Source organism: Pseudophryne corroboree, chromosome 1 (assembly GCF_028390025.1).
Source record: "Pseudophryne corroboree isolate aPseCor3 chromosome 1, aPseCor3.hap2, whole genome shotgun sequence".
NCBI lineage: Eukaryota > Metazoa > Chordata > Amphibia > Anura > Myobatrachidae > Pseudophryne > Pseudophryne corroboree.
Genome location: NC_086444.1, coordinates 641,764,063 through 641,791,722, shown reverse-complemented (window position 1 = coordinate 641,791,722; position 27,660 = coordinate 641,764,063). Strand labels below are relative to the sequence as shown.

The 27,660-nt window shown below is 43.8% G+C and overlaps 1 protein-coding gene across 1 annotated transcript; it reads left to right on the top strand.

Annotated features, from left to right (window-relative positions):
- The first annotated feature begins 954 nt into the window (after positions 1-954).
- On the top strand, positions 955-26,956 carry LOC134931355 (uncharacterized). The gene is made up of 6 exons (XM_063925412.1): positions 955-1,061; positions 2,640-2,787; positions 9,578-9,795; positions 21,083-21,297; positions 25,444-25,633; positions 26,739-26,956. The coding sequence occupies exons 1-6, from the start codon at positions 1,022-1,024 to the stop codon at positions 26,834-26,836; spliced, it is 909 nt and encodes a 302-aa protein (XP_063781482.1). The 5' UTR covers positions 955-1,021; the 3' UTR covers positions 26,837-26,956.
- The last annotated feature ends 704 nt before the right edge of the window (positions 26,957-27,660 follow it).

Here is a 27,660-nt window from a genome sequence, read left to right as displayed (position 1 = left end):
CATGACATGAACCCCATCCCCTTGTGCTTTCCTCAGTTTGGTACTCAGTCAGGCAGACTCTGATAGTGACAGTTAAGGGCCGTACAGATGGGAGATGTGGAGGGAGATGTGTGCTGAGCAAACCGCACAGCACACATCTCCCCCCCCCCCCCCGCTCAGCACAGCACAATGTGCTGAGCGAGGGGACGGTCATGGGGACCGCTCATTTCACCCAGCTGTGAAATGTGCGGCCTGCTAGATTGTGCACCGGCGATAGTGACGGGCGGGAACGTGCATCGCTGTTGCCGGCACCCCTACACACGGAGTGATGTGATCTTAATTTCTAAGCAATGTAGTCAGATTGCTTAGAAATGAAGTAAACGTCGCTCCGTGTCTACCCCCCTTCAAACCGGTTGTGAGCTGCCTTTAATTCAGACAGCAGTGAATAAGAAATAATGTACAGCTGTCTGTTAATTAGAGGCGGTAAGTGGCTCAGATAACCAATGCAGGACTCCTCTATCAGTATGGCACACTCCTAAGGTAAGGGTCAGGTCCCTCAGGCAGTGGGGTCCACCCTGCTCTCTGCACTGGACCATTCATCCGACATTGCTCAAAATAGTCTGGGGGGTGCGGGAAGGGGATAGTTCATTGCTGGTCTGGGTAGCAGTGGGCCCCTTAGTCCTCAGGGGCCCTGGTGCAATGCACCTGCTGCACCAATGGTAGTTCTGCCTCTGGTTATAATTATGACATAGGTTGCATTCATTTTCTTAATTATTTTCTGTATTATAGCTTTATATATACTGTATTTATATTATTATTATTTTTTTTACTAGAGTTTGCCCGCAGCTTCACTTGCATGGATGTCTGTTATTGCTCAGCGGAACTCATTTTTACAAAGACAGTAGTGCCGTCTAATACAGTATTGTGATGTATATTTTATATTATACACATTGATCATTATATTTGCAGTTTTTCTTTCAGAGATTAACACAAAAAGATGCTTGGGGCTACTAACTCGTGAGCAAACCACATAAAGCTGCCCATGGGAGAAGCAGCTGGTCCTGAGATCTACGCCTGCAGCCGTGAGCATTTTTTGTGTTGTTCAATATATGTATATATTGTATATATTTATATACATATAGTTATTTTGGACTTGAGGAGCCTGCACACTGCATATGCCAAAGTGTCAAGCATCCGTGTTTTTCCTTTATTGCTCCTCACCTTGATGTCACATTGAGATAAAACATACCTCAGTTTCTTTCTAGGTCACTATACAACAGGGAACATGTGATCCAAATTTATCCAGTAGTTTTTGTGTGTTGCCGGAACGAACAGACAAACAAACAGACAAAAATTCTGTTTTTTTGCTATCTCCATAGTTCATAAACAGTCCCTAGAAGCAGTGACATCGCAAGAGGGATGCGTCCCACACCCGGGTGTCACCTGCCGATGGGTGATACCAAGGTGCCGGCTCCTGCTCAGTGACAGGAACCAGGTGCTGCACTGTAACATTACGTGCTGCAACCCGTCTCCTGTCACACTATAGAAGCCAGCACTGCAGACACGCTAGTCTCTGGGGGCAGCCCGCATCTCCCAGACCACTGGAGTGACAAAAATGGGAGTCCGGATGTGAAGCCACGCCCACGCAAATCCACGTCCCAACAAAGCCAAGCCCTTTTGTGGCCGCCGGACTGGGTGCAGTATAAGTGAGTGACGCCTCTGCCTAGAAGTATCTTCTCAGTTTTATTATATCATATATAACAGATATATAAAACAAGCATAATCTTTTTATACACAGGTGTAGGCCTATAAACATAGTGGGGTATCACAAATATACCACCAAGGCATATGGTGCAAACCAGGGGGGCACAGTAAGAGAACACAGTATGGATCCTGGGGTTGAGCCACCTTTTAATAGACAAAGGTAACACCTTTTTAATATACTAGCAACAACCATATCTTGGTGCATATCTTGTAAAAAAAAATACAACATTGTTCAGCATAGTCACAGGACTCAGAATAATAATAATAATAATAATAATAATAATAATAATAATAATAATAATAAAAATAATACTATAGATTTTCTAGACTCTAGGAACTTTATTACCAACAATAAACACAAACTGACAATGAACAGCATATAAATACATATCAGTATTGAGATAAATCATAGAATTAACCTGTGACTACTATAAAATACCCTTTCAAACACTGTAGCAACAGTCATACTGTATGCATTGCACAGAAGCACTTAGAACAGTTAGACACTAGAGGGCAACACATTTGCATTTTTGTTAGCATTTAAATGTTAGAAGCTGTTACTATAGCAACTGCAAATACTCAGCAAAGAGTATATGTTTCATATGATTCTTGTTTAAACAAACACAATAAAATGATGGCACTTCACAACAAATACATATGAGTTGTTATTGTAATTGCCAATTTTTCTTAGATAAAACCATTTAATGTTATTTTGTTTCAAGTGGAATTCTGGAATTCGCATAGACAGAATGCTGTGCAATACAAAACATAATAAATTAATTAAACCTGTTAATTGAAATGAAAAATGATGCAGCTCAAAAGGACATTTCCGATTTTGTATTTAAACTTGTTATTAATATGCCTGGTAGTGATAACAAATTCCTCTGTGTCTCCAGTTACTGTTACCAGGCAAAACACAAGAGTTCTGTCCACACTGTGCATTGCGCTTCTGTGCTACAGCCACACTGACTGTAAAATGCCTATTATTCTACCACAGCTTCCCGAGTCTATGTTTTCTAGCTATGATCCAAGCTATGTACCAGGGTAAGTGAAGATGTTCATCTTTTCCCCAGACTTTTTTTTAATTATATTTTCTATGTGTAATTTATTTTACATTATACACACTTGAGCTAAATCAAGGGAAAATCAATGGTGTTGTGTTGTGTTGTGTTATGAGCACACAGTGCTACTGTAACAGTAACAGTATATAATTAGTGGCTCAGTGCCTTATGTAAAATAACACAAATGCTACATAGTGTAAACAAGCAGATCTTCACCTGCTGATTCTTTCCCCTTACAGTATGTGATATTTGATCTATATTTCAAATACGCTTAGTATACAGAACTATGTAACTATGTAACATTTTGCTCTTGGTTTGATTGCTAACAGTCTTTTTTCATTATTCTGCATTATTAATGGAATACTGTCTGCAGGGGATGCAGTCATTAGATCAGCAGTTATTATGTTGACATTGTTGAAATATTGACAGGCATCATAGTGGTTCAAGGTGTCCAGTTTTATTTTGGATCCCATGTTTTGAATTGCAGTGTTCTCTTGGAGTGAGTTGTTGGTTCTGGCAATTTATGGTCAGAACAAACACTATTGCACTTTGCAATATATCACTTGTAAAACAATATTACACTATTTTATTTTAAATAGTGAGGAGGCATAATGCGAGTTTAAATAAGACACAATCACTTTACGAGATGAAAAAAGACAACTGCTGTGGTTTGATGGCGGTGGGCGCAAACTTAACTGGGCTCCGGGGGGAGGGCTAAAACACACATTTACTAACAGTTGATTTTTTTATTATTCATTTTTAAATGTTAGTAAATGTGTGTTTTAGCCCTGGAGACCAACATCGATTAAGATTGATTTAAATCGAGCTGAAATCGATCAAAATCGACCTTTAGTAAATGTTCCCCAATATCTCTGGTTAGCTAGATAACCAGAGATATCCACACTTACATGCCCAACAGAGAATGGAAAGGCCTGGGAACATTCTGCTTAATATGCTGGGACACTTATAATATCTAATGTATTATGTCTCAGCGACAGACACAGTTTGAGATGAAACGCCGCTGGATGAGATGATCACTAATAAATCATCCACAAAAAGTAACAGTTTGTGTTCTGTGGTACCCAATGTAACCCTCTGAATGTCAGGGCTGCAGCGTATGGCCCTTGACAAGACCTCCATACATAGTATAGAGATGAGAGCAGGCAGTAGGCATCCCTGTTGAGTCTCATTTGAGATCTGAAATGGTGAAGATAATACGCAGCTAACCTTGATTCTAGCATAAGGGTTTTTATAATGTCAGGGTCACCGGACCCAGACTTTTATGTCCAAGCACACCAGCCATGAATTGCCAATCTACTTTCTCAAAGGCATTTTCAGCATCTGTTGATAGCAGGATGGTGGGAGTGTCACATGACATAGACCATAGAGTAAATCAATTATTTTTGTTGGTACAAACCCCACCTGGTCACCATGGGGTACATTTACTAACATTCGTAATTCCCGAAAATAGGTCAAAGTTCAATCACGAATGACATCGACAGTGTAAAACTGCAACTTTTTGAATTTATTACGATGGATTTACTAAGCTGTCGTATTCGGGTTTTTCTTTTCTTCCGATGTCGATGTCATTCGTTTTTTTTTACCTAATTTTACGGCAGTGATTAGCAAAACACTGCCGTTTTTTTTTACAATCAATCTCGGCCGGATCTGTGTGATCCGTGCTGGGGTTCTTTTTTTTTTTTATTTTTAATTAAACAATGTAAAATCCCCAAAAAAAATGCGTGGGGTCCCCCCTCCTAAGCATAACCAGCCTCGGGCTCTTTGAGCCGATCCTGGTTGCAGAAATATGGTGAAAAAAATGACAGGGGTTCCCCCATATTTAAGCAACCAGCATCGGGCTCTGCGCCTGGTCCTGGTCCCAAAAATACGGGGGACAAAAAGAGTAGGGGTCCCCCATATTTTTAAAACCAGCACCGGGCTCCACTAGCTGGACAGATAATGCCACAGCCGGGGGTCACTTTTATACAGCGCCCTGCGGCCGTGGCATCAAAAATCCAACTAGTCACCCCTGGCCGGGGTACCCTGGGGGAGTGGGAACCCCTTCAATCAAGGGGTCCCCCCCCCCCCAGCCACCCAAGGGCCAGGGGTGAAGCCCGAGGCTGTCCCCCCCCCCATCCAATGGGCTGCGGATGGGAGGGCTGATAGCCTTTGTTGTAAAATAAAAGATATTGTTTTTAGTAGCAGTACTACAAGTCCCAGCAAGCCTCCCCCGCATGCTGGTACTTGGAGAACCACAAGTACCAGCATGCGGCGGAAAAACGGGCCCGCTGGTACCTGTAGTACTACCACTAAAAAAATACCCAAAAAAACACAAGACACACACACCGTGAAAGTATAATTTTATTACATACATACACACATACATACATACATACTTACCTTATGTTCTCACGCAGGTCGGTCCTCTTCTCCAGTAGAATCCAAGGGGTACCTGTTGAATAAATTCTACTCACCAGATCCAGTGGTCCAGGCTCCTCGGCAAATCCAGGGATAATCCACGTACTTGAATAAAACAAAAAAACGGTTGCCCGACCACGAACTGAAAGGTGACCCATGTTTGCACATGGGTCACCTTCCCACGAATGCCAGAAACCCACTTTGCCTTCTGGCTAAGTGGGTTTCTTCAGCCAATCAGGGAGTGCCACGTTGTAGCACCCTCCTGATCAGCTGTGTGCTGCTGTCCTCACTGACAGGCAGCACACGGCAGTGTTACAATGTAGCGCCTATGCGCTACATTGTAACCAATGGTGGGAACTTTCTGCTCAGCGGTGACGTCACTTTAGGTCAACCGCAGGGCAGAAAGTTCCCATCATTGGTTACAATGTAGCGCATAGGCGCTACATTGTAACACTGCCGTGTGCTGCCTGTCAGTGAAGACAGGAGCACACAGCTGATCAGGAGAGTGCTACAACGTGGCACTCCCTGATTGGCTGAAGAAACCCACTTAGCCAGAAGGCAAAGTGGGTTTCTGGCATTCGTGGGAAGGTGACCCATGTGCAAACATGGGTCACCTTTCAGTTCGTGGTCGGGCAACCGTTTTTTTTGTTTTATTCAAGTACGTGGATTATCCCTGGATTTGCCGAGGAGCCTGGACCACTGGATCTGGTGAGTAGAATTTATTCAACAGGTACCCCTTGGATTCTACTGGAGAAGAGGACCGACCTGCGTGGGAACATAAGGTAAGTATGTATGTATGTGTGTATGTATGTAATAAAATTATACTTTCACGGTGTGTGTGTCTTGTTTTTTTTTGGGTATTTTTTTAGTGGTAGTACTACAGGTACCAGCGGGCCCGTTTTTCCGCCGCATGCTGGTACTTGTGGTTCTCCAAGTACCAGCATGCGGGGGAGGCTTGCTGGGACTTGTAGTACTGCTACTAAAAACAATATCTTTTATTTTACAACAAAGGCTATCAGCCCTCCCATCCGCAGCCCATTGGATGGGGGGGGGACAGCCTCGGGCTTCACCCCTGGCCCTTGGGTGGCTGGGGGGGGGGACCCCTTGATTGAAGGGGTTCCCACTCCCCCAGGGTACCCCGGCCAGGGGTGACTAGTTGGATTTTTGATGCCACGGCCGCAGGGCACTATATAAAAGTGACCCCCGGCTGTGGCATTATCTGTCCAGCTAGTGGAGCCCGGTGCTGGTTTTAAAAATACGGGGGACCCCTACTCTTTTTGTCCCCCGTATTTTTGGGACCAGGACCAGGCGCAGAGCCCGATGCTGGTTGCTTAAATATGGGGGAACCCCTGTCATTTTTTTCACCATATTTCTGCAACCAGGATCGGCTCAAAGAGCCCGAGGCTGGTTATGCTTAGGAGGGGGGACCCCACGCAATTTTTTTTTAAAAAATAAGCACTTTCCCACCCCTTCCCACTGATATACATGCACGGATCTCATGGATCCGTGCATGCCTATCCAAACACGAATAAAAAAAAAAGTTCTGTTTTTTTTTAGCACTTTTTTACGAGTTGTAATTTTTCACGGCAGTGTTTGTTCTTTTTTTGCTTTGCACTTCTTAGTAAATGACCGAGATTCATACTTAAACAGCCGCGTTTTGACCGATGGTGTATTCATTCGTAATTTTTTACCTGAACTAGCAAAAAATTACGAATGCCCTCATCACTGCCGTGATTAGTGTTTAGTAAATGACCGAGATTAACCGAGATGACACTTTGAAGAAAAAACGGCATCTCGGTCAAAATCGGGAGCTTAGTAAATATACCCCCATGAGTCAGAATTGTCAGCCAGGACTTGAGATGGTTTGCTAACACTTTAGCATATAATTTGAGATCTACATTGAGCAAAGATATCAGCCGGTAGCTTGAGCACTGTGCCATCCCTAGGGTAGTGCAGCCAGTGACATAGGTTTCAAACATTTGGGCAGAGACATTTTTCACATCATCAACTTCATTGAAAGCCTTTTTATATAATATTAAAACTGCGCTATGGAAATATACAGCAGCTCCATAAAAATTGTGACCATTTAAAATTAATAAGAAGGAGCGCTTATGTAAAAATGAACGCACATACCTGTAAAAAAGAAAAAAATAGTATTTAAATGTTACAGCTCTTTTGTGAATAAGTGCAGGAGATGGGAATTATTGATTTTAATGGTTAAGTGTCCGTCAGGATATATAAGGTCACTTTCCCTATTTTACCCTACCTTGAGAACCAGGTATAGATGGTAGTGGAACTGTGCAGCCTGTACGGCTATGATGAGCACAATTAGTGGCTGTGGCTGGCGGCTCCCGTTGTCTGACAGCTCCAGTTGGTATTGAGAGCTGTATAGCCTATGCGGCTGTGGTGAGCGCTGTTTAGAGGCTGCGGCTGGCGGCTCCCGTTCCTGGACAGCTCCGGCTGGTGTTGGGAGCTGTGCAGCCTATACGGCTGTAGTGAGCGCTATTAGCGGATGCGGCTGCCGGCTCCCGTTTTGACAGCTACGGCTTGACTCCTCTGTGAAGCTCACGGCTTCCTTGAATGCTGATGTTACAAGCCTTTTTAAAAGTTCCTCCCAAACTCCTGTAGATTGTATAACGTATCCAACGCGTTTCGGGCTATCCACCCTTTTACTAGGATATGGGTTAATTATGGGAATAGGAAATTAACCCATATCCTAGTAAAAGGGTGGCTGCGAAAATACATAGATACGTGACTTTTTGCGGATCCTATGTGTTTTCAGGGGAAAAATGAAAAATGTTTGTATGTACACTCGTCCAAAAAATTTTTGCAGATAATTGTATATTCCCCTAAGGCTCTCTGTTCTCTCAGACAATGAGCAAAGAGCCTACCAGGTTTATTACCCCATTGAAATAATTTTTTGTGGCACTTCCTAAAAGCTGATTTGTTTTTATCAGACATTAGTTTGTTTAAAGCTGCTCTTGCTTCGGCTAAAGCAGTGCCCATGGAAGGGTCCAGGGAAGTTTTATGGCATAATTCTAAAGAGCAAATTTTACATAAGAGCCCCTTTTTGTGCCTCCCTTTGTTTTTTCACTAAGGAACCCAGATGTATGAGCTTTCCCTGAACCACACACTTATGAGCAGAGCCAGATTGAAGCGGGGGGGAGGGGGGGGGGGGGGGGGGGGTGAGGGGGGGGCACAGGGTGTGAGAACCCTTGGGCCCCCACTGTTAGGGAGACTGGAGCTGTTTCAACCCACCCTAGTGTCCAGATGGAGATCATTCACTAATTGGCTGGCCCCATCTTCACTGTCCCCTGTGCCTCCTCACCGCAGTTCTGTTGGTATCTGCTGCTGCTGGGCTGATAGTTGGAAGCCCATCTGTCCCATTATAGTTTCTAAGTGCAGCACCTAGGCTTAGTCTCAGGGATCAAAATATGGAGAGATGTAGAAGCATGGTCCAACCATGTAATCAAACCAGTAACCATTTTTGTGTTTAAATTAAGATGTATAACTGGGAATAGACATTTAGTATGAGGATTAGACAAAAACGTATAATCTTTGTCTTAAGGGTGTTGTAAAAGCCAAGATAGTGAAAAACTCTCTGTACCCTCCGCAAGTCCCTGTGTGGGACAGACAAGACAGATTTAGAAGTGTCTAAAATTGGTTTAAGCATCCAATTAAATTTTTTGCCCATAATGACTAAACTCTGCTGTATTGATTCAATCTGTTGTAAAACCTTGACGAAAAAAGTGGGTTGGCTCTTGTTAGGTGCATACTCATTAACAAAATTATATCGTTGATGAAATTTTTTGCCAATAACTATTTAGGCTCAACCTTCTACTACAGAAAAAGTAACGTCAGTTAAGGGGAGGCGTTTAGACATCAGGATAGCAACCCCTTAAGATTTCCCCACTGAGTTGTCACTAGCAAAAGACCCATGGATAGTAGTGATTTTTAAACAAAGGGGAATGTCCTTACTTAACGTGAGTCTCTTGTACAAACACAGTATCAAGCTTCTCACTATGAAACTCACGAATGACAGAGGACTGTTTCTCTGGGATATTTAGACCCTTAGCATTACTAAAGGAAATGTTTAGGTCAACCAGAGCAGACATTCCAGCAACTCAGAGGGGAAAAGCAATACCTTAAATTACTTAAATTACTAAGCATCAAAGGTCGCAGATGCAGGGGTACACAAACATCCAGGAAAGGGGGAAAATAATGTATTGTCCATGGAGCCTATGAGGGGAGAAAATGAGAGTAAGGGAGGAAAACTCAGGAGGGAAAAAATGGTATAGTATGTTAAAAAAAAACTTACTGTATTGCATATGTGACTAAACAGTGTGTTACTTTAGATATACAGGTTATACACAGAAGATTCGAAGTGATAAGGGTGAAATATATGGCAATGCGACTTTTAAATCAGCAGATTATGAACCTGGCCTCCAAAGACCTTCACAATTACATGTCAGCGGTTGGGGTGGTAATCACAGCCCTTTAATTAATGTACAGTTGGGTGGAAAAACTTCTAATACATCTAGAGGACATACAGGAAACTGGAACAATAAAAATGGTATGGATGCATATATGTTATACTGATCAATTTAACTGTATACTTGATCAAATTGTTTACTGAAGCATTACATCAAGACGTATAGGAATGAATACAGCAATTCACAAAGATGCATGCTTATGAATAATTTCACAAATCCAAGTATACCTAGAGAGGTTGTACTTGGATTTTCAATGATATTTCCCTCAAAACAGCTAGGCAAAAGAGTTAGATGTGTATGGTGCTCTTGACTATATGGGATTAGCATTTATGAATGTTCAAATGGCACGTACGACTGGTTTAATGGTTAGCATTACTACCTAACAGCACTGAGGTCATGGGTTTGATCCCCAGCATGGCCCTAACTGTGTGGAGTTTGTATATTCTCCCAGTACTTGCGTGGGTTTCCTCCCACAATGCAAAATATACTGGTAGGCTAATTGGCTCCCAACAATAAATTAACCCTAGTGTGTACATGTGCTTAGGGAAGACTAGACTGGCCAAGTGGTTCTTATCTGCCGTCAAATTTTATGTGATGTCTTTCTAATTCTTTATTATAGGCTTTAATGTTTTATTTTTCAGGCTTGGTGTAATAATGCTAGCCTTGCACTAACTGCAAGTACTTTAATGTTTTAACCTAAATGTAATGACCCCTGTAACATTAACTAAAAGCCCAGGTACCTGGAGGAAAGAAGTCTGGGGAGCAGTGGCAGCTCCTACCTTATGAAGAGAGGAAGCTGCCTGGGTGCAATTAATTTTGGGGCAGCAGTCAGGATGGGTACGCCCTATTTTATATGCACAAATCTTCTAGGGAAGGTAGGGGAAAATAAGCATGCACCCAAAACCCAGCTTCTAGGGACTGCTTCGGCTGCAACTCTTAGAAGCCAGATAACGCTGGCGTACTAAACCCAACAGTAGCTTACCATTGATTTCACTTCTGCTAACAGCAGTCCAAACTGGCAGTCCCAGAAAACTCCTCCTCCTGGGAATGAAAGCCCAGTGAGCAATTAACAAAAAGCGCTTCCAATGTGAAGCCTTTTATTGCCAGTGAGCGGACTGGCAGCTGCACTAGAAGATTGGGGGCTTACTGGAGAGTAGTGGTGGATTTTACTGGGGTGGCTGCAACCTTTAGGTAAAATTGCTACTGCTGAGAAGTGGGGGTGTGGCCAGAAGACCCCATCACACCCATACCAAGCAAGGAGCGATCCATGCCTCTGTCCATTGTTGCTGCATTGGAGAGGAACAAATGAGAGAAGTCATTCCATATTATTAATGATTTGAGAGTGGGTCCCCATACAGAGGTGGTTTAAGAGTAGAAGATGGCGGTGTTCAGACTCCATGTGGGCCCCCTCCTCTCTGGCTGTGCAGTAGACTTCAGCTTTGTACCAGAGTCTACTGTGCATGTGTAGGTCTCCCAGAACATGGCGTCCACACTATGTTACCTGTGACTTCTCTACTGCACATGCTCAAATCTCCTGGGAAATGGCCACAGCGCCATTTTCCCAGTGATTTCTGCTACTTTGCCGCTCCAGCTGACCCAAGACTCTGAGGTAAGTATAATTATATGGGTGCAGGGTGTGTAGTGTAGGCCACCCTGGAATCAAGGGCCCATATGCGCCACTCCCTGTACCATTAGAGATACCCCAATGTCCTGATATACAAGCCCCAAGCAGCCACTTGGGGGAGGTGGGGTGTATCACTGAAGGAAATCAGAGTGGCAAAAATTAATCCTTAATGCCAGAGGGAGAGGGCTGGGGAAACAAGAGTCCCAAAGTGTAAAAGGTGAGAACTGTGAAGATATGTATTGAGTGAATACTGATCCCAGAAAAGGGCACCATTTACCCAGAGAACACAGCTGATGGAGATTTGTGTGAATTTTACCAGTGAACACTGCTGGGTGGTTTAAGAGAGTCGAGAGCCCATGTGCAATCTCTGTGAGGGTTCATCCCCCCCCCCCCAACTCCCCCCTCCCCCCCCCCCCCCTCACTGGTGCATGCACTGAGTAGACTCTGGCATTGTAGAAGAAATATGTAGTAAAAATATAATTTATTGTCTCATAGCAATGGTTATCCATATATAGATTGTCTGTTTCGTTATAAATGCCCAGGAATAAAATTAGTATAGGCAAATAATATGGCTAAGCCAGTATAAATCACTTGGTTGCGGTACTGCTCTGCTGCTGCTCCTCACTGTGTGAAAATAATTATGTAGTGAACAGTGGATGAGTGAGCGCCTTCTCCTGTTTGTTACAGTAGCTCAAAACAGTAGTAGAAAAAGCATCTGCTGTTACGTCAACATCCTCAAAGTGTTACCCTGTCAGAGCAGAGGTTCACTGTTGTCTGGTGCCTAATAAGTGCCTTTAGAAAACAAAGATAGAAGTACCCATAGAATCATAAACCATGATAAGAAGATACCCGGAAGTGGTGCAGGGGAAGTCCCATTTGTGCAGAATCAGATAGCTTTGCAGAAGAAAGAACAAGACACGTGTCAGTGGAGGACTTGGTTACAAGTCAAGGAGTTAATTTTCAAAACACTAGATATAATATTATATGATTTATTTTGCAACACATTTTCCTGAACTTCAGTTTACAAAATGTTGTTATTATGTACAGGGGCATAGCAAGGGTGGAACAAGTGGAGCTTGAGCTCCAGGCGCCGCTGGGGACAGAAGGTGCCAGCTCTCTGTAACAGAGCTGAGAGCTGGGATCTCGGGGTAGGAGGAGATGACTGGAAGAAAGGAAAGGGGTGGCCCCCACACTGCCTGCATGTTCCATGTTACTGATTGCAGTGCAGAGAGTCCAGAGCAGTGTAGTGTGATGTGTTGTAAGGGAAGAGGGGAGGTTTGGAGGCTTGTCAGAAGAACCTTCCTGGCTGTCAGATATCTGCATTCAGTGATATGGAACATACAGACAGTGTGGTGGCCACCCATTCCCTTTCCTCAGTCCTTTCCTTCTACCCATGGAGGCCCAGCCTGTCAATCACATAGAAGCTCCGCCCCTCCAGGCTAGAACGAGAAGCTGCTCTGCTGCTGCCCTCTTGGTGAGAATTAATGTGTGTATACTGTGTGTATATATGTGTGTATGTGTTTATGTCTGTGTATACTGTGTGTTTATGTGTATATGTCTGTGTGTATGTAAATGTGAGTGTTTGCGTGTAAATGTTTGTATATGTCTGTGTGCATGTGTGTTATGTGTATACATGTATATGTCTGTGTATATGTGTGTGCTTATGTATGTCTGTGTGTATATGTGTGTGTGTGTGTGTATATATATATATATATACATATATATATATATATATTAGTGATGTGCACCGGAAATTTTTCGGGTTTTGTGTTTTGGTTTTGGATTCGGTTCCGCGGCCGTGTTTTGGATTCGGACGTGTTTTGGCAAAACCTCCCTGAAAATGTATTGTCGGATTCGGGTGTGTTTTGGATTTGGGTGTTTTTTTTTCACAAAAAACCCTCAAAAATAGCTTAAATCATAGAATTTGGGGGTCATTTTGATCCCATAGTATTATTAACCTCAATAACCATAATTTACACTCATTTTCAGCCTATTCTGAACACCTCACACCTCACAATATTATTTTTAGTCCTAAAATTTGCACCGAGGTCGCTGGATGGCTAAGCTAAGCGACACAAGTAGCCGACACAAACACCTGGCCCATCTAGGAGTGGCACTGCAGTGTCAGGCAGGATGGCACTTCAAAAAAATAGTCCCCAAACAGCACATGATGCAAAGAAAAAAAGAGGCGCAATGAGGTAGCTGTGTGACTAAGCTAAGCGACACAAGTGGCCGACACAAACACCTGGCCCATCTAGGAGTGGCACTGCAGTGTCAGACAGGATGGCACTTCAAAAAAATAGTCCCCAAACAGCACATGATGCAAAGAAAAAAAGAGGCGCACCAAGGTCGCTGTGTGACTAAGCTAAGCGACACAAGTGGCCGACACAAACACCTGGCCCATCTAGGAGTGGCACTGCAGTGTCAGACAGGATGGCACTTCAAAAAAATTGTCCCCAAACAGCACATGATGCAAAGAAAAATGAAAGAAAAAAGAGGTGCAAGATGGAATTGTCCTTGGGCCCTCCCACCCACCCTTATGTTGTATAAACAGGACATGCACACTTTAACGAACCCATCATTTCAGCGACAGGGTCTGCCACACGACTGTGACTGAAATGACTGGTTGGTTTGGGCCCCCACCAAAAAAGAAGCAATCAATCTCTCCTTGCACAAACTGGCTCTACAGAGGCAAGATGTCCACCTCATCATCATCCTCCGATTCATCACCCCTTTCACTGTGTACATCCCCCTCCTCACAGATTATTAATTCGTCCCCACTGGAATCCACCATCTCAGATCCCTGTGTACTTTCTGGAGGCAATTGCTGGTGAATGTCTCCACGGAGGAATTGATTATAATTCATTTTGATGAACATCATCTTCTCCACATTTTCTGGAAGTAACCTCGTACGCCGATTGCTGACAAGGTGAGCGGCTGCACTAAACACTCTTTCGGAGTACACACTGGAGGGAGGGCAACTTAGGTAGAATAAAGCCAGTTTGTGCAAGGGCCTCCAAATTGCCTCTTTTTCCTGCCAGTATACGTACGGACTGTCTGACGTACCTACTTGGATGCGGTCACTCATATAATCCTCCACCATTCTTTCAATGGTGACAGAATCATATGCAGTGACAGTAGACGACATGTCAGTAATCGTTGCCAGGTCCTTCAGTCCGGACCAGATGTCAGCACTCGCTCCAGACTGCCCTGCATCACCGCCAGCGGGTGGGCTCAGAATTCTTAGCCTTTTCCTCGCACCCCCAGTTGCGGGAGAATGTGAAGGAGGAGCTGTTGACGGGTCACGTTCCGCTTGACTTGACAATTTTCTCACCAGCAGGTCTTTGAACCTCTGCAGACTTGTGTCTGCCGGAAAGAGAGATACAACGTAGGTTTTAAATCTAGGATTGAGCACGGTGGCCAAAATGTAGTGCTCTGATTTCAACAGATTGACCACCCGTGAATCCTGGTAAGCGAATTAAGGGCTCCATCCACAAGTCCCACATGCCTAGCGGAATCGCTCTGTTTTAGCTCCTCCTTCAATGTCTCCAGCTTCTTCTGCAAAAGCCTGATGAGGGGAATGACCTGACTCAGGCTGGCAGTGTCTGAACTGACTTCACGTGTGGCAAGTTCAAAGGGTTGCAGAACCTTGCACAACGTTGAAATCATTCTCCACTGCGCTTGAGTCAGGTGCATTCCCCCTCCTTTGCCTATATCGTGGGCAGATGTATAGGCTTGAATGGCCTTTTGCTGCTCCTCCATCCTCTGAAGCATATAGAGGGTTGAATTCCACCTCGTTACCACCTCTTGCTTCAGATGATGGCAGGGCAGGTTCAGGAATGTTTGGTGGTGCTCCAGTCTTCGGCACGCGGTGGCTGAATGCCGAAAGTGGCCCGCAATTCTTTGGGCCACCGACAGCATCTCTTGCACGCCCCTGTCGTTTTTTAAATAATTCTGCACCACCAAATTCAATGTATGTGCAAAACATGGGACATGCTGGAATTTGCCCAGATGTAATGCACGCACAATATTGCTGGCGTTGTCCGATGTCACAAATCCCCAGGATAGTCCAATTGGGGTAAGCCATTCTGCGATGATCTTCCTCAGTTTCCGTAAGAGGTTGTCAGCTGTGTGTCTCTTCTGGAAAGCGGTGATACAAAGCGTAGCCTGCCTAGGAACGAGTTGGCATTTGCGAGATGCTGCTACTGGTGCCGCCGCTGCTGTTCTTGCTGCGGGAGGCAATACATCTACCCAGTGGGCTGTCACAGTCATATAGTCCTGAGTCTGCCCTGCTCCACTTGTCCACATGTCCGTGGTTAAGTGGACATTGGGTACAACTGCATTTTTAGGACACTGGTGAGTCTTTTTCTGAGGTCTGTGTACATTTTCGGTATCGCCTGCCTAGAGAAATGGAACCTAGATGGTATTTGGTACCGGGGACACAGTACCTCAATCAAGTCTCTAGTTGCCTCTGAATTAACGATGGATACCGGAACCACGTTTCTCACCACCCAGGCTGACAAGACCTGAGTTATCCGCTTTGCAGCAGGATGACTGCTGTGATATTTCATCTTCCTCGCAAAGGACTGTTGGACAGTCAATTGCTTACTGGAAGTAGTACAAGTGGTCTTCCGACTTCCCCTCTGGGATGACGATCGACTCCCAGCAGCAACAACAGCAGCGCCAGCAGCAGTAGGCGTTACACTCAAGGATGCATCGGAGGAATCCCAGGCAGGAGAGGACTTGTCAGACTTGCCAGTGACATGGCCTGCAGGACTATTGGCTTTCCTGTGTAAGGTGGAAATTGACACTGAGGGAGTTGGTGGTGTGGTTTGCAGGAGCTTGGTTACAAGAGGAAGGGATTTAGTGGTCAGTGGACTGCTTCCGCTGTCATCCAAAGTTTTGAACTTGTCACTGACTTATAATGAATGCGCTGCAGGTGACGTATAAGGGAGGATGTTCCGAGGTGGTTAACGTCCTTACCCCTACTTATTACAGCTTGACAAAGGCAACACACGGCTTGACACCTGTTGTCCGCATTTGTGTTGAAATAATTCCACACCGAAGAGCTGATTTTTTTTGTATTTTGACCAGGCATGTCAATGGCCATATTCGTCCCACGGACAACAGGTGTCTCCCCGGGTGCCTGACTTAAACAAACCACCTCACCATCAGAATCCTCCTTGTCAATTTCCTCCCCAGCGCCAGCAACACCCATATCCTCATCCTGGTGTACTTCAACAGTGACATCTTCAATTTGACTATCAGGAACTGGACTGCGGGTGCTCCTTCCAGCACTTGCAGGGGGCGTGCAAATGGTGGAAGGCGCAAGCTCTTCCCGTCCAGTGTTGGGAAGGTCAGGCATCGCAACCGACACAATTGGACTCTCCTTGGGGATTTGTGATTTAGAAGAATGCACAGTTCTTTGCTGTGCTTTTGCCAGCTTAAGTCTTTTCATTTTTCTAGCGAGAGGATGAGTGCTTCCATCCTCATGTGAATCTGAACCACTAGCCATGAACATAGGCCAGGGCCTCAGCCGTTCCTTGCCACTCCGTGTCGTAAATGGCATATTGGCAAGTTTACGCTTCTCATCAGACGCTTTCAATTTTGATTTTTGGGTCATTTTACTGAACTTTTGTTTTTTGGATTTTACATGCTCTCTACTATGACATTGGGCATCGGCCTTGGCAGACGACGTTGATGGCATTTCATCGTCTCGGCCATGACTAGTGGCAGCAGCTTCAGCACGAGGTGGAAGTGGATCTTGATCTTTCCCTATTTTAACCTCCACATTTTTGTTCTCCATTTTTTTATGTGTGGAATTATATGCCAGTATCAATAGCAATGGCCTACTACTATATATACTGCGCACAACTGAAATGCACCACAGGTATGGATGGATAGTATACTTGACGACACAGAGGTAGGTATAGCAGTACGGTACAGTAGGCCACTGCTCTATATTATATACTGGTGGTCAGCAAACTGTGCAAAACTGAAATGCACCACATGTATGGATGGATAGTATACTTGGCGACACAGAGGTAGGTACAGCAGTGGCCTACTGTACCGTAATGCTATATATTATATACTGGTGGTCAGAAAACTGTGCAAAACTGAAATGCACCACAGGTATGGATGGATAGTATACTTGACGACACAGAGGTAGGTACAGCAGTGGCCTTCTGTACCGTACTCCTATATATTATATACTGGTGGTCAGCAAAATTATGCACTGTACTCCTACTATATACTACAATGCAGCACAGATATGGAGTGTTTTTCAGGCAGACAACGTATACTGGTGGTCACTGGTCAGCAAAACTCTGCACTGTACACCTCCTATATAATACAGCTGCTCCCCAGTCCCCACCATTAAGCAGTGTGAGCACAGATATATGCAGCACACTGAGCACAGATATGGAGTGTTTTTCAGGCAGACAACGTATACTGGTGGTCACTGTCAGCAAAACTGTGCACTGTACTCCTCCTATATAATACAGCTGCTCCCCAGTCCCCACAATTAAGCAGTGTGAGCACAGATATATGCAGCACACTGAGCACAGATAAGGAGCGTTTTTTTTCAGGCAGAGAAAGGATAAAACTGGTGGTCACTGATCAGCAAAACTCTGCACTGTACTCCTCCTATATTAATATACAGCTGCTCCCCAGTCCCCACAATTAAGATATAAGCAAGCACAAATATTTGCATCAACAATGAATAAACGGAGAGGACGCCAGCCACGTCCTCTCCCTAACATTTCCAATGCACGAGTGAAAATGGCGGCGACGCGCGGCTGCTTATATAGAATCCGAATCTCGTGAGAATCCGACAGCGGGATGATGACGTTCGGGCGCGCTCGGGTTAACCGAGCCATACGGGAGAATCTGAGTATGCCTCGGACCCGTGTAAAATGGGTGAAGTTCGGGAGGGTTCGGTTTCCGAGGAACCGAACCCGCTCCTCACTAATATATATATATATATATATATATATATATATATATATATAAAATCTTTGTATACAGTATGTGAGTATATATGTGTGTGTTTATGTATGTCTGTGTGCATATGTCTGTGTATATGTGTGTTTATGTATGTCTGTGTGTATATGTGTATGTCTGTGTATATCTGTGTGTGTATATTTGTGTGTATATCTGTGTATATGTGTGTGTTTATGTGTGTGTGTTATATGTGTGTGTCTATGTATGTCTGTGGGGTAAATTTACTAAGATTCGTATTTTCCCGTTTCAGGTCAAAGTTCAATCACGAATGACATCGAAAGTGTAAAACTGCAACTTTTTGAATTGATTACGACTAATTTACTAAGCTGTCGTATTCGGGTTTTTCTTTTGTTCCGATGTCGATGTCATTCGTGGTTTTTTTTCTATTTTTACGGCAGTGATTAGCAAAACACTGCCGACTTTTTTTACAATCAATCTCAGCCGGATCTGTGTGATCCGTGCTGGGGTTTTTTTTTTTTTTTTTTAATTAAACACTGTAAAATAATAAAAAAAAATGCGTGGGGTCCCCCCTCCTAAGCATAACCAGCCTCGGGCTCTTTGAGCCGATCCTGGTTGCAAAAATATGGGGGAAAAAATGACAGGGGTTCCCCCATATTTAAGCAACCAGCATCGGGCTCTGCGCCTGGTCCTGGTCCCAAAAATACGGGGGACAAAAAGAGTAGGGGTCCCCCGTATTTTTAAAACCAGCACCGGGCTCCACTAGCTGGACAGATAATGCCACACCCGGGGGTCACTTTTATATAGTGCCCTGCGGCCGTGGCATCAAAAATCCAACTAGTCACCCCTGGCCGGGGTACCCTGGGGGAGTGGGGACCCCTTCAATCAAGGGGTCCCCCCCCCCCAGCCACCCAAGGGCCAGGGGTGAAGCCCGAGGCTGTCCCCCCCCATCCAATGGGCTGCGGATGGGGGGGCTGATAGCCTTTGTTGTAAAAGAAAAGATATTGTTTTTAGTAGCAGTACTACAAGTCCCAGCAAGCCTCCCCCGCATGCTGGTACTTGGAGAACCACAAGTACCAGCATGCGGCGGAAAAACTGGCCCGCTGGTACCTGTAGTACTACTACTAAAAAAATACCCAAAAAAAGACAAGACACACACACCGTGAAAGTATAATTTTATTACATACATACACACATACATACATACTTACCTTAAGTTCCCACGCAGGTCGGTCCTCTTCTCCAGTAGAATCCAAGGGGTACCTGTTGAAGAAATTATACTCACGAGATCCAGGGGTCCAGGCTCCTCGGGAAATCCAGGGGTAATCCACGTACTTGAAAAAAAAAAAAAAAAACGGTGTCCCGACCACGAACTGAAAGGGGACCCATGTTTGCCAGAAACCCACTCTGACTTCTGTCTAAGTGGGTTTCTTCAGCCAATCAGGGAGCGCCACGTTGTAGCACTCTCCTGATCAGCTGTGTGGTCCTGTCCTCACTGACAGGCAGCACACGGCAGTGTTACAATGTAGCGCCTATGCGCTACATTGTAACCAATGATGGGAACTTTCTGCTCAGCGGTGACGTCACTTTAGGTCAATAAAAAAAAAAGGTCTGGTTTTTTTTAGCACTTTTTTACGAGTTGTAATTTTTCACGGCAGTGTTTGTTTGTTTTTTGCTTTGCACTTCTTAGTAAATGACCGAGATTCATACTTAAACAGCCGCGTTTTGACCGATGGTGTATTCATTCGTAATTTTTTACTTGGACTTGCAAAAAATTACGAATGCCCTCATCTCTGCCGTGATTAGTGTTTAGTAAATTACCGAGATGACACTTTGATGAAAAAACGGCATCTCGGTCAAAATCGGGAGCTTAGTAAATTTCCCCCTGTGTGTATATGTGTATATCTGTGTGTATATTTGTGTGTTTATGTGTGTATGTATATGTGCATATATATCTGTGTATATGTGTGTGTTTATGTATGTATGTACCTAAATGTGTGTGAATCATTATATGTATGTGTGGTGGTGGGTGGGGGCGCCGTGACATGACCCTACTCCAGGTGTCACGTCTCCACGCTACACCTCTGATTATGTATAAAACACAGTGCACAATACACACATCCAACTTTCTGTATTCTTCTGCATAGTACAGTGGGGTTTATTCAGAGATGGACGCAGACCGCTGCATACGCAGTAAGATCTGCGTCCATCTCCTCACATGCTGTAGGCCGCACAGCACAGGGCAAGGACGACAAGCATGTGTGTGGTGCCGCCTCACAATACGTTCACAATTAAATTGTGGACGCAACAATTATTGGTTGACCCGTGACAGCGCAGACTGGCTGCACTGGCAGGCGGTCCGATGCCATTTTATCTATCCGAGTGGCATCCCGAAAACACTCGCGACACCCCCCTTTCAGCCACCATGCCCCCGCAACGCCAAAACTCCGCCCCCCCAAGCCCCGCCACTGTCAATCATCTTGCGTTCGCATCATGGCAAGGAGAAGGGTCGCGCATGCGCTCTGTGGCCAGTGCACGTGTGCAGACCAAATGGATGTGGACGCTGCGTACAGGTGCACGGCTGCATCCATCTCTGAATCGTCCCCAGAGTACTGTGAGAATATATATTTTTCCTATTTCTTTATTCTATTTCCTATTCAAATTTAAGATAGCATGATATAGAAACAATGTGATACTATAAAAAATAAAACATCTTTAATATTTTATCATTATTGCAAACTGTTAATGTTGCTCGAATTACATTTTGCTTCTCTCCATCCTAGGATATTTTCATCCATTAAATGGAAAGTATTCTTTTGCCCGAATGAACTACCCTTACAATGGAAATCCTGAGAATTCATCTGCAATAAAAGCAATAGAAGAAGTAAAATATGAATTGAGCAGGCCTGCAAACTGGACTTCACCTGAAAATGCCACATTTGACTCATTAAGAGATGGTATTATAAGACAGTCATCATTTCATGGGAGAAATGAACAGGTTTGTTACTAATTTTGATTGCATCACATTTTTAAACAAGTATATAAATATTTGTGTGGGTGTGTGTATGTATATTTGGCTGTGTGTGCGTGTACATTTATTTACTACATACCAGACTAGGAGGCCTATTTATCACCATCCGCATCCAGGACATTGCAGGGATGTATCAATTATCGCATGCAGGAACAGAGCTTGCGTTCAAGCTCTGTCCCTGCGATGACACTCTGCAGCATCATCGACTCCCCCCCCCCCCCCCCGTCGCGACTACCCCCGTGCGCCTCAGCAGGTCAGTATACTCACCTGTCCAGGGAGCCGGTCCGCGCTGCTCCTGCTTGGCTTTGGCTGCCAGGCACCGTATCCTGTGTGCTGCGGTGACCCCGATGCTGTAAAGTGCACTGCCGCTTTGCAGCGTACCTTTACTGCACCGGGGTCACATAGCAGAATATGGGGCACCCGGCGCCCGTCAGCACTCACCGGAGCAGTGACACTGGCTCCCTGGACAGGTGAGTATGTTTTTTTTTATTTTTTTTCCTTTGTACACTGTGATCAGCTTGTGTGTCCATTGGACACACAGAGCTGATCACTGGAGCCGGGTGCCGCACAGCTTTCTCTGCCAGTGGCAAATCGCAGTGCTGCACTGTGATCTCACCAGCCTGAGCTGGCGAGATTATCAGAAGGCACACTGCGGTATTTTTTTCTCATTTTTTTTTTAGTAAATTTGGCCACATAATCATATTCCCTTCCCACCTCCTCAACTCCGTCTCAAAATTGTACTCTAGGTAAATCTATCACTTAATAAATCACTACATTTCACTGAATTAGCCTGCACACGTGGATGCATGTACTTTTAAACACTTTAAATAAGTTTGCAACTTATAATATACAAGTAATATGTCTCCCCTGACAAGTGGATAAATTACACATACTGTATTAGCAGTTTCTGAAATAGTTATCTGTATCCTTCAATGGCTTTCCATTTAACCTCTTCACACTCACTTTGAAAGCATTCACTTGCTCAACCCCTCCTACATCTCTGACCTTATCTCAGTCCATATTTTCACTTGCCTTCTTCACTCTTCTTCTGACTGTTCCATCCAAGACTTCCTGTGCTGCTCCCCTTCTCTGGAATGTTTTTATTTAGCCTCTCCAAACCATGGGCCCGATTCAGTAAGGATTGTAAATTCTGCTAATTAGCAGAATTTGCAATCCTTGTGAATGCATGCTGGGGGCCGCCCATCATGCTGACTGCCGCCTCCCTCCTTTCATCAAGCAGAAATTGCGATAGCATCGCAATGTCTGCTTGATAGCAGAAATTAAGGTTGCCTCCTGATGTCATGCAGCTGCATCGATCACGCCCCTATCACGCCCTTATTTGCATCCCCATGCCCCTCGTTTTCAGGCCATGCTCTGTCATCGCCTAGGAAACGAAGCGTTGCTGCCCCCGCCCTGTTGCTGCCCCCGCAGAAAATGCGAGCACTTACGCAGGATGGGTGCTTCACATGCGCCCGCATCTTTTTTGTAATTTTTGTGGTTGGATCGCGTTCTGCGTTCCAACCTGATCAGCCCCCATGTATGGAACCTGGTCTCTAACCCTAATAATTGTATTGCAAAATAAAGGCAGCTACACTAGGAAGTTCACTGTAAGGTCTCAGGGGTGTGGAGAAAAGGTTTGGCAGTGCCTAAGCTATCCCCCTGCCCTCCCAATCATATAATATCATGACATCAGGCTTATGGGGCAGGGCCACTGGCACCATTAGATGAATAATTCTACAGGCTAAAGGTTGCCATTCCATTCTTCCTGCAAAGCAAATGCAATGGTGCCGCCTCCAATGTCCTGTGCTGTGAGCGGTGGCACCCCTCACACACCTATTTACAGCACTGTGCGCATATCCTTGAAGCCAGGGGTTGTTCCCCTAGGAGGGTACTCAGGACCCCACTTGGGGCAGTGTTGACAGGTGATCTGCATTGCTTCATTTCTTAGACCTGGTTTTCAAAGAATATATTATGTTTGGCTAGTATAGAATATAGAAATAATACAATAGAAACTTCTGTTTATGTATTATTTATGGGGTCAATGGGCTTGATAAAAAAACAAAACACAGTGTAACCAGCGCAGACTGTCAAAGTGTTTTGTTGATTGTGACTTTTGCAGGTGGACACCCTGATGTAACTATAGTGGGACGGGGAAGGGACTCATAGGTTTTCTTTACATTATTTGTTTTTATGTACAATAAGGAATCCTGTTTCATATGATGTAAATGTGTCTTCATGCAGTAGATGTTTCCAACATAGTATGCTGAGTCGCACGGACAGTATTTTAAGATACATGAGGCTAGCATACACATGTTATTGTGTAATTTCCATTCTCTGTAATATATACATTTTCAAACATAATATTAAAATATTTCTAGATATAAGAAAAATAAGCAATATTTTATATATAAAAACACAATCTTTGGACAGAATGGGTGTCACTTTGTTGTACAGTACGTACAGAAAGCAGCTGTAGCATATTTTACTACTACACTATGTAGACGAAAATGAATGGACACCTCAACCCGCACAAGCAAATGGTGTGCTCCTGCAGCAGACACGTGTTCGTGAAGGTATAAAATGGGTAGAGGGGCACTGATTATATTATTTGCTAACAAAATGGCTTGCCGAAAGGAGCTAACCAGATTTGAAGAGGGGATCATCATAGGCTGCGCCATGTCATGTTTCCAGGGCAATGCTGGACTGGTATACAGACAAATAAGTAACCTGGATGTAATGGCAAGCTCTGATTCCAGATCTTAACCCCACTGAGAACCTCTGGGACAAAATGGAGTGAAGGATGCATTGTAGACCGGCTCGGCATTGTAGACTGGCTCGACCTTCAGTGTCGTAGTGGGTCAAGGTGGAACGCAAAAACATTCCGCCTGTGTCCAGGAACTTTTGCCGAGAAGGGTGTCTGCAGTATCCCTGCACGTGGTGGACCTACATCAGTGTTCAATCACTTTTGTCCAGTGTTGAACTGGTGTGCATGAAGGGCTTACTAGGGAATGCAGTATTAGGGGCTTAAGGGGTGTGCCCAGGCAGAGGGGGTGTGGCCTGCCACTACACAGGGAGTAGGCAAACAATCAGAAATGACATGCAAAGAACAAAGGAGGGGACAGGAGTGTGTCAGTACCACCCACTTGGCTTAGTTTCCATGGAAAAAAAGCACGCACCCAAAATCATCCATTATCCTGCTCCACCGAATAACTGACTCTTAGAGGAGAGGCGTTAGGCAGTGAGTATGACCATTTATTTTCCCTGTACACCGGTGGGCCAGTCCGACCCTCTTTTGTCTAGTAGTGTACAAATTTCAACACAATGACCTGATGCCTAACATGAGTATACTAATACAGGATATCTGCCATTATGCAACTGAGTTCCAAAAAAAATGACTCATCTATCTATGGCCCTCATTCCGAGTTGTTCGCTCACTAGCTACTTTTAGCAGCAGTGCAAACGCATTGTCGCCGCCCACGGGGGAGTGTATTTTAGCTTTGCAAGTGTGCGATCGCATGTGCAGCCGAGCGGTACAAAAACATTTTGTGCAAAACAAGACCAGCCCTGTAGTTACTTATCCTGTGCGATGATTCTAGCGTTGGAGGTCCTGGAATTGACGTCAGATACCCGCCCTGAAAACGCTTGGTCACGCCTGCGTTTTCCCTACCACTCCCAGAAAATGGTCAGTTGACACCCATAAACGCCTTCTTCCTGTCAATCTCATTGCGATCAGCTGTGCGAATGGATTAATCGCTAGAAGCATTGCACAGCAACTATGCTGTTTGTGCCCGTACGATGCGCGTGCGCATTGCTGTGTACACGCATGCACAGTTTTGCCATTTTTTTACCTGATTGCTGCGCTGCAAAAATCAACAGCGTGAGATCAACTCGGAATGACCCCCTCTATACAGTATTACAAAGAAAGAGTATTCCTTTACTAAATCAGAAATCTATTTACATGGCATTGTTTATAAAGGAGATAAAATAAATATATATAGGAATAACATTGGATTTATGCATTACTAACAAATTCAGCTTTATATGTGCAAATATGATGTTATTGTATATTAGCAAGGTGAAAATAAAACATAAATATGTATTTGCTTTTTATAGTTTACTGGAACTTCAAGTTTCCCTTCTTATAGAAAAGCAAAGATGATAAAAAAGTTCCAGAATGATATTACTGAAAGACCGCTGTCTACACGGTTATACAATACAAATGATTATCTCCAAAGAAGACAAGGCAAATTAATTTACAGAACGGATTGTGGGCTCCTTCCTAATTACTCTGGATATATACCTGGTATACTGTAGCATTTTTCTGCTTCTTATAAGATACCCAGTTGAATAGTGATTTGTGATCGGTTGTGAACGGGTTACTCACCTTCAGGATGTCGGCTGTTGGTGTCCAGCGCTGGTCTCCTGAGGGGCGTCAGGATTCCGGCATTGGTCACATGACCGCCAGCATCCCAACCGCCGGGATGACAAAGGCATCCCTAAGAACAGTTTACAAAAACATGAAAAAACATAAACCATGTCTTTCAATTGTGCCAGTGTTCTGTTATCACATATTATCAACAGCTTTTAATTAGCGCAACTGTGACTACCCCGGCAGGCAGAACATGCAGAGATCTCCATTGAGAAGATTTGTATCATTCTGATTAAGGCAACTTTCTCATTCCTTAAACCAATGTTTCCCAACTCCAGTCCTCAGGAACCTCTAACAGTGCATATATTATACTGTAGGTCTCCTCAATATCAGAGGTAAAATAATTATTTATCTTTACAACATGTCAGTCAGTAATAAATTCACTGTAAAGCGCTGCGGAATATGTGTGCGCTATATAAATAACTGGTAATAAATAAATAATAATAAATTCACCTGTGCATGAACTAGGAGATCTGAAAAACATGCACTGTTAGGGGTTCATGAGGACTTCAGTTGAGAAACACTGCTTTTTTAAAAACTCCTTAAAAATTGTGTATTAGCCGTGTGCACTGCGAAAGGCAACTGTTTTTAATCTAATCATTTCTGAGTAAAGCATTTTTCATGTTTATATTCTGAATACATTTTTGTCTTTCCATCTTTATTGTGCCAATGTGTATATTTGTACATAATCTCCTTCATCTTTTATGAAACACATTGCTGTAGTTTTCTATCTTCCTCTGTTATCACCAAAGCCTTACATAGATACAGTTGTTTAGTGGAGACATCACCATTTGGTTCTGCTATATGCTTTGAATAAAATTGTATCCACAAAGCAAATCTGTGTCATATCCAAGGGAAGATAAAGTTAAAAAAGAACAACACTGTTTAGCTCATATAAAGGCTTTGGTTAAATATGTTTTAATGTTCTCATTGTGTTATTATTAAGTATAATTAATTTATTTCCCTTTTATTGTAATAGGACAAATGTTTGCTATAGGAAACACATGGGGGAGGAGCAGTGTGAATGCCCTAGAAAAGCTGCATGAACAATCTTTTCAGTGGACTTCTCTTATTTAAAGCTGTGGCAAGTGGAGGCAGCCAGATATACACCAGTTACTGTACCTGTGTAACCTGAAACTAACTAGACAAAGATCTATTGTTACTTAAGTGTAAATTAAAACTTGTTGCACAATTTCATCATTTTTTGTCCTCCCTTGTTTTACTAAAATATTCTTCTTTCACAAAGTTCTCTCTTGTTTTGTCACCACCAAATGTGATGAGATGCTTGTGGTGGAGAAAGTCCTGTATCACTTATTTTCCTATTCATTTAACATTGTTTTCAATTCCACTCTCTAGCTGTGTCCACTTTTCTTTTAGCGGGGTGGTTTAAGAATTAATACGGACTCCTCCCCCTCTACTCATTACTCATTTGCCATATATACAATTTTTCCATACACATTTCTCATTTCCAAGTGACAGTCCTATTTATCAAAGCTGTAACGATCGAGATAACACTCATATCTCCTTGATACCAAACTTTCACAATGATTTCCACAGTCCCAATACTTAAGAATGGGGCTGTAGAAATTGTGTAATTCAACAAGTTCCAAAAATGCTTAATTTCGGAACTTGACAGTGAAACTGCGTGCCATCCTGAGATGACATGCAGTCACCCGAATTTCTGCACATGTGAAAGTGTAAGGTGAGAGAGGTGCTTCCCGTGTGCTATAATCTGAGGGTATGGGGCAAGTTGCTACCAATATTTTTATAATTGGTTTCAAGTGATCCAGGTATAAAAGGATCTAGATAGATCTAGATAGATAAAGACATAGGGTGAGAACACATGAATACATTATACTTTACCTACAGAGATGTTTACCATATTTTGTTACAGCGCAAGA

Bases quoted from the DNA above. Each gene is read 5' to 3' on its own strand.
- LOC134931355 (XM_063925412.1), top strand. From the start codon at position 1,022: ATGGGAGAAGCAGCTGGTCCTGAGATCTACGCCTGCAGCC. The intron at 1,062-2,639 runs GTGAGCATTTTT...CTGTGTCTCCAG, and splicing joins TGAGATCTACGCCTGCAGCC to TTACTGTTACCAGGCAAAAC. The intron at 25,634-26,738 runs GTATACTGTAGC...TTATTGTAATAG, and splicing joins TTACTCTGGATATATACCTG to GACAAATGTTTGCTATAGGA.